This window comes from Pristiophorus japonicus, chromosome 8, assembly GCF_044704955.1.
Source record: "Pristiophorus japonicus isolate sPriJap1 chromosome 8, sPriJap1.hap1, whole genome shotgun sequence".
Classification (NCBI taxonomy): Eukaryota; Metazoa; Chordata; class Chondrichthyes; family Pristiophoridae; genus Pristiophorus; species Pristiophorus japonicus.
In genome coordinates, this window is record NC_091984.1 from 219,526,333 (window position 1) to 219,536,666 (window position 10,334).

Genomic DNA, 10,334 nt, shown 5'->3' on the forward strand with positions numbered 1-10,334 from the left:
AGAAGAGCTGGCCCCAACAGACCAATATTTACATTTTTAATACCAATCGTCCTTGGGTCTGTTCAAGTGTGAATGCCAGTTAATTCTGAATGAGGGGCTACAGGAACTGGATTGAGACTGCTTTCCCTATGGTCATCTTTATAAATTGTTAATTGTCTGCATGTTTCACCCTCCCCCACTCCATTTTTTTCTGCTTTATGCACAGCTAGTCACCAGGCATCATCCTCCAACTTCAGGCACAGAGAACTTCCCTAATGGCTGTCAGTATTGCTGCTCCATAATTGTCCAGCAAAGAACACCGTTCCAACAAAGTGAGTTGGATCTCCCAGTCCAATCCGATGCATTGGATTCCATTTGATGCTCCTTCCTGGTCAAGAGCTACCATATCTTACTGAAGTGAGGTCATTGAGTGCGATGCTGGGCAGCCCTGAGACTCCAACCTATTACCTGCAGAATTGCAACCAGGCAATTTTAAAAACATTTTTAAGTAAAATTTTCTAAGTAGGAAGGAGGGTATCATTCTTCTTATCCAATTTCATATTAAAATTTTACATTCTTTTTGCTCCTCTTTAAATTCTTTTTGTTTCATTCTATCCCATTAATCGCACACTTCCCTCCTTGGTTACCTATGCGGTAAAACAATTCTTGAATGATTACTGGTGTGTAATCCAGCAATGTGGCTCCTGTTAATGTTTAAAACAAACACGCTGCTGAAGAGCATGATCCAGGACAGCGCCATGGTTGATGAATAAAAGAGCAGATGAGTGAAGTTTTAAAAACAAATAGTTAGATTTACAGGATTTTGACACAAGTTTATGTGCACATACAAGTTGAAGGATGTTACAATGTTTTAATGAATAATATTTAATTCAGAAGTTGGTGTTGGAAAGAAGCTATTTTGCAACAGTCAAGCAGTGTTGTTTCCCACTGGTAAATATTAATGTTTTTGTTCTTTCAGAATTGAAGAGCTGACATGTGGTGGGATGGTGGAGCAGGTTCAAGAAGCATTTGGCGAGACCATGACATCGGTCGTTTCTCTTTGTGCCCGATACCCAATAGCCTGTGCCAACAGCATTGGTCTCCTTTGTACTATACCATACACCAGGTAGGGAGCAGATGCTGCTCATGGCATTGCAATGAATTGGGTGCTGGATTATCTATTGGTCTAACCTCTGTTACACTTGGTATGCTTTAGAGAGTTCCAAATAATATAGGCAGCTGTTTAATATGATGTAGCCTATGTGTGTCTCACCAGATAGAACGTATTTTTAGTTGGGAGTAAGAATGGTTTAGGTGTTGCTCTCTCCACCCTCACCACCAAGTGCAAGGAACTCATGAACATCATTATAACTAAGATTGAGGCCATCTGTTCAGCTGCCTCTGCTGCTTACTATACACTGTAGCCTTGAATCCGCATTTCTCTCTAGTTTCTCTTCTATTCCCCCCTCATACCCTCTCCGAACTTGTCCATGACGCCCGCCTCCTGTTGCCTTGAGCCCATTCCCACTCAACTCTAATAACCCAACTCCCTTCCTGGCCCCATGCTAGCTGACATTGTAAATGCTTCCCTCCCCTCCGATACTGTTCTCCTCTTTCAAAATTGCCACCATCTCCCAAAAACCCAGCCTTGATCCCTCTGTCATAGAAAACTACCACCCCATCTACAAACTCCGTTTCCTGTGCAAAGTATTTGAGCATTATGTTGCTTCCCAATTCCATGTCCATTCTTCCCGCAACGCCATGTTTCAATCTCTCCAATCCGGTTTCTATCCCTGCCACATCACCGAAAAGGCTCGAACCAAAGTCACAAATGACGCCCTGTGTGACTGATGCATTATCTGTCTTTTACCTCTGCAGGCTTTGACATTGACAACCACGCCATACTCCTCCAATAGCTATTTTCTGCTGTCTAGTTCATTAGTACAACTTTCACTCTTAAATATCCAATAATAGCCAAATTATTTTCAGCAATGGTTTATCTTCTCACCAGTGCCCTTTTACCTTTGCAGTCCACCAAAGTTCTATTCTTGCCCCACTCCTCTTGTCTACATCATTCCCCTTGGTGACATCATCAAAAGACACAGCGTCAGGTTCCACATATACATAGAAATTAGGTGCAGGAGTAGGCCATTCAGCCCTTCGAACCTGCACCACCATTCAATAAGATCATGGCTGATCATTCACCTTAGTACCCCTTTCCTGCTTTCTCTCCATACCCCTTGATTCCTTTAGCCATAAGGGCCATATCTAACTCCCTCTTGTGTATGTATATATATAATGAATTGGCATCAACAACTCTCTGCGGTAGAGAATTTCACAGGTTAACAACTCTGAGTGAAGAAGTTGTTTCTCATCTCAGTCCTAAATGGCTTACCCCTTATCCTTAGACTGTGTGTCCTCTGGTTCTGGACTTCCCCAACATCGGGAACATTATTCCTGCATCTAACCTGTCCATTCCCGTCAGAATTTTATGTTTCTATGAGATCCCCTCTCATCCTTCTAAACTCCAGTGAATACAGGCCGAGTCGATCCAGTCTCTCCTCATATATCAGTCCTGTTATCCTGGGAATCAGTCTGGTGAACCTTCGCTGCACTCCCTCAATAGCAAGAACGTCCTTCCTCAGATTAGGAGACCAAAACTGAACACAATATTCCAGATGAAGCCTCACCAAGGCCCTGTACAACTGCAGTAAGATCTCCCTGCTCTTATACTCAAATCTCCTAGCTATGAAGGCCAACATACCATTTGCTGCCTTCACCGCCTGCTGGACATGCATGCCAACTTTCAATGACTGATGTACCATGACACTCAGGTCTCGTTGCACCTCCCCTTTTCCTAATCTGCCGCAATTCAGATATTCTGCTTTTGTGTTTTTGCCCCCAAAGTGGATAACCTCACTTTTATCCACATTATACTGCATCTACCATGCATTTGCTCACTCACCTAACCTGTCCAAGTCACCTTGCAGCCTCTTAGCATCCTCCTCACAGCTCAACAGCCACCTGGCTTAGTGTCATCTGCAAACTTGGAGATATTACACTCAATTCCTTCATCTAAATCATTAATGTATATTGTAAATAGCTAGGGTCCCAGCACTGAGCCCTGCGACACTCCACTAGTCACTGCCTGCCATTCTGAAAAGGACCCGTTTATCCCGACTCTCTGCTTCCTGTCTGCCAACCAGTTCTCTATCCACGTCAGTACGTTACCCCCCAATACCATGTGCTTTAATTTTGCGCACCAATTTCTTGTGTGGGACCTTGTCAAAAGCGTTTTGAAAGTCCAAATCCACTGGCTCTCCTTTGTCCACTCTGCTAGTTACATCCTCAAAAAATTCCAGAAGATTTGTCAAGCGTGATTTCCTCTTCGTAAATCCATGTTGACTTGGACCAATCCTGTCACTGCTTTCCAAATGCGCTGCTATTTCATCTTTAATAATTGATTCCAACATTTTCCCCACTAATGTCAGGCTAACCGGTGTATAATTACCCGTTTTCTCTCTCCCTCCATTTAAAAAAAAAAGTGGTGTTACATTAGCTACCCTCCAGTCCATAAGAACTGATCCAGAGTCGATAGACTGTTGGAAAATGATCACCAATGCATCCACTATTTCTAGGGCCACTTCCTTAAGTACTCTGGGATGCAGACTATCAGGCCCCGGGGATTTATCGGCCTTCAATCCCATCAATTTCCCGAGCACAATTTCCCGCCTAATAAGGGTACTACCGACACCCAGCTCTATCTCTCGATCACCTTTCTTGACCTCTCCACTACCTCTATGTTGTTAGACTGCTTGTCCGAGGTTCAGTCTTGGATCAACTATTTCCTTCAGTTAAATATTGGGAACACTGAAACCATTGGTGAGCAGGCAGGGCAGTAGAGCTGAGTCCATGATCAGATCAACCATGATCTTATTGAATGGCGGATCAGGCTCGAGGGGACGTATGGCCTACTCCTGCTGTTATTTCTTATGTTCTTATCACCTTTGCCTCAAGCCCCAAATTCCATACCTTTAAACCGATTCCATCCCCTTCCTCGGCCACTGTCTCGAGCTCAACCAGGCTGCTCGCACCCTCAGCGTCCATATCAACCCTGACCTAAATTTCCAGCATCTGAGGAGGCTTTTCTTTTTATATCAACGAAGTTTTAAAAATCTTTATACAAGTGCTAACCAAAGAAAATGTTGCAATTCATGGTATTCGTCATACACACAAAAGATTAGTGTTTTCCCTGTTGAAATCTTTCCATCCTTGAACGATTGCAGATGTGAGCATTTTGAAAATCTAGAAGTTCACAAAGTGGCACGTGGCTAACCTTCAAAATGGGCATTGCACAAATTCTGATTTTGACACTGAAGACCAGGTATGCTGCTCTGATGCGAACCAGAACAGACAGTACAATTGCAATATAACTAGCTTTTGTACTGATTATCGCTCTGGAAAGAAGTGACATTGGGCCCAAGTTTCGGGCCGCGCCTAAAACGGCACAGCCCGGTCCTGGACGCCCGTTTTTTGCGCCAGAAAGTGCGCCTAAAAAAAACTTCCCTATTCTCCGGCTCCCTGCAGGTCTTCTGCAACCTGGAGCAGCGCAGCACAAGCTGCAGGGGGCGGAGCCAGGTCCCTTCGCCGAAAACAGTGCCGGGACCTCTGCACATGCGCGCTACAGTGGGCGCGCATGTGCAGTACCTCCAGGCGCCCGAAACTCTGTGGGAGGGGCCCGAAGCACGCAGCCCCTAGCACTGGCCGAATGGCCTCTCTGGGGCTACGTGAATAAGGCTCCTCCCACGTCCAGCTCCTGCTTCCTCCCGACCCAACTCTCTTTCCCCCCCCCGGACCTCCGCGGCTCTCTTCCCCCCTCCCCCGAGACCCGACGCCACCTACCTGTAAATTTAGCCCGAGGTCTTGGGCCCGGCCATTCAGCCTCCTTCTCTCCCCCTCCCCCCCCCCCCCCACTCTCCTTCCCTCCCTCCCCCCCTCTCTCCTTCCCTCCCTCCCCCCCCCCCCTCTCCTTCCCTCCCTCCCCCCCCCCCTCTCCTTCCCTCCCTCCCCCCCCCTCTCCTTCCCTCCCTCCCCCCCCCTCTCTCCTTCCCTCCCTCCCCCCCCCCTCTCTCTCCTTCCCTCCCTCCCTCCCCCTCTCTCCTTCCCTCTCCCCCCCCCTCTCTCCTTCCCTCCCTCCCCCCCCTCTCTCCTTCCCTCCCTCCCCCCCCTCTCTCCTTCCCTCCCTCCCCCCCCTCTCCTTCCCTCCCTCCCCCCCCTCTCTCCTTCCCTCCCTCCCCCCCCTCTCTCCTTCCCTCCCTCCCCCCTCTCTCTCTCTCCTTCCCTCCCTCCCCCCTCTCTCTCTCTCCTTCCCTCCCTCCCCCCTCTCTCTCTCCTTCCCTCCCTCCCTCCCCCCTCTCTCCTTCTCTCTCTCTCCTTCCCTCCCTCCCCCCTCTCTCTCTCCTTCCCTCCCTCCCTCCCCCTCTCTCCTTCTCCCTCTCTCCTTCCCCCCCCCGCCCGCTCTCCTTCCCCCCCCTCCCGCCCTCTCTCCTTCCCCCCCCCCCCGCCCTCTCTCCTTCCCCCCCCTCCCGCCCTCTCTCCTTCCCCCCCCTGCCCCCCTCTCTCCTTCCCTCCCTGCCCCCCTCTCTCCTTCCCTCCCTGCCCCCCACTCTCCTTCCCTCCCTGCCCCCCTCTCTCCTTCCCTCCCTCTCCTTCCCTCCCTCCTCTCACCTTCCCTCCCTCCCTACATCCTCTCTCCTTCCCTCCCTCCCTACATCCTCCCTTCTTCCTCCCTACATCCTCCCTTCTCCCCCCACCTCCCTTCTTCCCCCCCCCCCCACCTCCCTTCTTCTTCCCCCCCCCCACCTCCCTTCTTCCCCCCCCCCATCTCCCTTCTTCTTTCTCCCCCCCCCCCCACCTCCCTTCTCCCCCCCCACCTCCCTTCTCCCCCCCCACCTCCCTTCTCCCCCCCCCACCTCCCTTCTCCCCCCCCACCTCCCTTCTCCCCCCCCCCCCCCCACATCCCTTCTCCCCCCCCCCCCACATCCCTTCTTCCCCCCCCCCCCACATCCCTTCTCCCCCCCCCCCCCACCTCCCTTCTCCCCCCCACCTCCCTTCTCCCCCCCCACCTCCCTTCTCCCCCCCCACCTCCCTTCTCCCCCCCACCTCCCTTCTCCCCCCCACCTCCCTTCTCCCCCCCCACCTCCCTTCTCCCCCCCCACCTCCCTTTTCCCCCCCCCCACCTCCCTTTTCCCCCCCCACCCACCTCCCTTCTCCCCCCCCCCACCTCCCTTCTCCCCCCCCCCCCCCACCTCCCTTCTCCCCCCCCCCCACCTCCCTTCTCCCTCCCTGCCCCCCTCTCTCCTTCCCTCCCTCTCCTTCCCTCCCTCCTCTCACCTTCCCTCCCTCCCTACATCCTCTCTCCTTCCCTCCCTCCCTACATCCTCCCTTCTTCCTCCCTACATCCTCCCTTCTCCCCCCGCCCCCCCCCACCTCCCTTCTTCTTCCCCCCCCACCTCCCTTCTTCTTCCCCCCCCACCTCCCTTCTTCTTCCCCCCCCCCCACCTCCCTTCTTCTTCCCCCCCCGCCCCCCACCTCCCTTCTTCCCCCCCCCCCCACCTCCCTTCTTCCCCCCCCCCCCATCTCCCTTCTTCTTTCTCCCCCCCCCCACCTCCCTTCTCCCCCCCCACATCCCTTCTTCCCCCCCCCCCCACATCCCTTCTCCCCCCCCCCCCACATCCCTACTCCCCCCCCCCACCTCCCTTCTCCCCCCCCCCACCTCCCCTTCTCCCCCCCCCCACCTCCCTTCTCCCCCCCCCCCACCTCCCTTTTTCCCCCCCCCCACCCACCTCCCTTTTCCCCCCCCACCCACCTCCCTTCTCCCCCCCCCCCACCTCCCTTCTCCCCCCCCCCCCCACCTCCCTTCTCCCCCCCCCCCCCCCCCCACCTCCCTCTCCCCCCCCCCCCCACCTCCCTTCTCCCCCCCCCCCCACCTCCCTTCTCCCCCCCCACCACCTCCCTTCTCCCCCCCCCACCTCCCTTCTCCCCCCCCCCACCTCCCTTCTCCCCCCCACCTCCCTTCTCCCCCCCCCACCTCCCTTCTCCCCCCCCCCCACCTCCCTTCTCCCCCCCCCCCCCCACCTCCCTTCTCCCCCCCCCCCACCTCCCTTCTCCCCCCCCCCACCTCCCTTCTCCCCCCCCCCTCCCTTCTCCCCCCCCCCCTCCCTTCTCCCCCCCCCCCCCACCTCCCTTCTCCCCCCCCCCACCTCCCTTCTCCCCCCCCCACCTCCCTTCTCCCCCCCCCCACCTCCCTTCTCCCCCCCCCACCTCCCTTCTCCCCCCCCCACCTCCCTTCTCCCCCCCCACCTCCCTTCTCCCCCCCCACCTCCCTTCTCCCCCCCCCACCTCCCTTCTCCCCCCCCCACCTCCCTTCTCCCCCCCCACCTCCCTTCTCCCCCCCCACCTCCCTTCTCCCCCCCCCCCACCTCCCTTCTCCCCCCCCACCTCCCTTCTCTCCCCCCCCCCCACATCCCTTCTCCCCCCCCACCTCCCTTCTCCCCCCCCCACCTCCCTTCTCCCCCCCCCCCACCTCCCTTCTCCCCCCCCCCCACCTCCCTTCTCCCCCCCCCCACCTCCCTGCTCCCCCCCCACCTCCCTTCTCCCCCCCCCACCTCCCTTCTCCCCCCCCCCACCTCCCTTCTCCCCCCCCCCCCACCTCCCTTCTCCCCCCCCCCCCACCTCCCTTCTCCCCCCCCCACCTCCCTTCTCCCCCCCCACCTCCCTTCTCCCCCCCCCCCCCACCTCCCTTCTCCCCCCTCCCCCCCCCCCCACCTCCCTTCTCCCCCCTCCCCCCCCCCCCACCTCCCTTCTCCCCCCCTCCCCCCCCCCACCTCCCTTCTCCCCCCACCCCCACCTCCCTTCCCCCCACCTCCACCTCCGTTCTCCCCCCCACCCCCACCTCCCTTCTCCCCCCCACCCCCACCTCCCTTCTCCCCGACCCCCACCTCCCTTCTCCCCCCCCCACCTCCCTTCTCCCCCCCCCACCTCCCTTCTCCCCCCCCCTTCTCCCCCCCCCCCCACCTCCCTTCTCCCCCCCCCCCACCTCCCTTCTCTCCCCCCCCCCCACCTCACTTCTCTCCCCCCCCACCTCCCTTCTCCCCCCCCCACCTCCCTTCTCCCCCCCCCCCACCTCCCTTCTCCCCCCCCCCACCTCCCTTCTCCCCCCCCCCCACCTCCCTTCTCCCCCCCCCCCACCTCCCTTCTCCCCCCCCCCCACCTCCCTTCTCCCCCCCCCCCCACCTCCCTTCTCCCCCCCCCCCAACTCCCTTCTCCCCCCCCCCACCTCCCTTCTCCCCCCCCCCACCTCCCTTCTCCCCCCCCCCCCACCTCCCTTCTCCCACCCCCCCCACCTCCCTTCTCCCCCCCCCCCATCTCCCTTCTTCTTTCTCCCCCCCCCCCACCTCCCTTCTCCCCCCCCACATCCCTTCTTCCCCCCCCCCACATCCCTTCTTCCCCCCCCCCCCAACCTCCCTTCTCCCCCCCCCCCCCCAACCTCCCTTCTCCCCCCCCCCCAACCTCCCTTCTCCCCCCCCCCCCAACCTCCCTTCTCCCCCCCCCCCCCCAACCTCCCTTCTCCCCCCACCCCCAACCTCCCTTCTCCCGCCCCCCCCAACCTCCCTTCTCCCCCCCCCCAACCTCCCTTCTCCCCCCCCACCTCCCTTCTCCCTTCTCCCCCCCCACCTCCCTCCTCCCCCCCCACCTCCCTTCTCTCCCCCCCCCCCACCTCCCTTCTCCCCCCCCCCCCACCTCCCTTCTCCCCCCCCCCCCCACCTCCCTTCTCCCCCCCCCACCTCCTTTCTCCCCTCCCCCCCCACCTCCTTTCTCCCCTCCCCCCCCACCTCCCTTCTCCCCTACCCCCCCACCACCTCCCTTCTCCCCCCCCCCACCACCTCCCTTCTCTCCCCCCCCCACCTCCCTTCTCCCCCCCCCCACCTCCCTTCTCCCCCCCCCACCTCCCTTCTCCCCCCCCCACCTCCCTTCTCCCCCCCCACCTCCCTTCTCCCCCCCCCCACCTCCCTTCTCCCCCCCCCCCACCTCCCTTCTCCCCCCCCCCCACCTCCCTTCTCCCCCCCCCCCCACCTCCCTTCTCTTCCCCCCTCCCCCCCACCTCCCTTCTCTTCCCCCCTCCCCCCCACCTCCCTTCTCCCCCCCCCCCCACCTCCCTTCTCCCCCCCCCCCACCTCCCTTCTCCCCCCCCCCCACCTCCCTTCTCCCTCCCCCCCCCCAACCTCCCTTCTCCTCCCACCCCCCCCCCCCCAACCTCCCTTCTCCTCCTCCCCCCCCCCCCCAACCTCCCTTCTCCTCCTCCCCCCCCCCAACCTCCCTTCTCTTCCCCCCCCCCCCCCAACCTCCTTCTCCCCCCCCCCCCAACCCCCCCCAAACCTCCGTTCTCCTCCTCCCCCCCCAACCTCCCTTCTCCTCCCCCCCCAACCTCCCTTCTCCTCCCCCCCCCCCCCAACCTCCCTTCTCCTTCTCACCCCCCACCTCCCTTCTCCTTCTCCCCCCCCCCCCACCTCCCTTCTCCCCCCCCCCACCTCCCTTCTTCCCCCCCCCCCCCCCACCTCCCTTCCACCCCCCCAACCTCCCTTCTCCCCCCCCGCCCCCCAAACCTCCCTTCTCCTCCCCCCCACCTCCCTTCTCTTCCCCCCCCCCCCACCTCCCTTCTCTTCCCCCCCCCCCATACCTCCCTTCTTCCCCCCCCCCCACCTCCCTTCTCTTCCCCCCCCCCCCCCACCTCCCTTCTCTTCCCCCACCCCCCACCTCCCTTCTCTTCACCCCCCCACCTCCCTTCTCTTCACCCCCCACCTCCCTTCTCTTCACCCCCCACCTCCCTTCTCTTCACCCCCCACCTCCCTTCTCTTCACCCCCCACCTCCCTTCTCTTCACCCCCCACCTCCCTTCTCTTCACCCCCCACCTCCCTTCTCTTCACCCCCCACCTCCCTTCTCTTCCCCCCCCCACCTCCCTTCTCTTCCCCCCCCACCTCCCTTCTCTTCCCCCCCCACCTCCCTTCTCTTCCCCCCCCCCACCACCTCCCTTCTCTTCCCCCCTCCCCCCCACCTCCCTTCTCTTCCCCCCTCCCCCCCACCTCCCTTCTCTTTCCCCCCCCACCTCCCTTCTCTTCCCCCCCCTCACCTCCCTTCTCTTCCCCCCCCCTCACCTCCCTTCTCTTCCCCCCCCCCCCCCACCTTCCTTCTCTTCCCCCCCCCCCCCCCAGCCTCCCTTCTCTTTCTCCCCCCCCCCAACCTCCCTTCTCTTCCCCCCCCCCCAACCTCCCTTCTCTTCTTCCCCCCCCCCACC

At 59.7% G+C, this 10,334-nt stretch overlaps 1 protein-coding gene across 1 annotated transcript in view; it reads left to right on the forward strand.

Annotated features, from left to right (window-relative positions):
* Positions 1-10,334, forward strand: part of LOC139269009 (probable E3 ubiquitin-protein ligase HECTD4) — a 279,923-nt gene that overhangs the window by 178,725 nt on the left and 90,864 nt on the right. Inside the window, exon 33 of the mRNA XM_070887933.1 lies at positions 959-1,105. Coding sequence (XP_070744034.1) covers positions 959-1,105 — 147 coding nt within the window. The remainder of the gene's footprint in view (positions 1-958; positions 1,106-10,334) is intronic.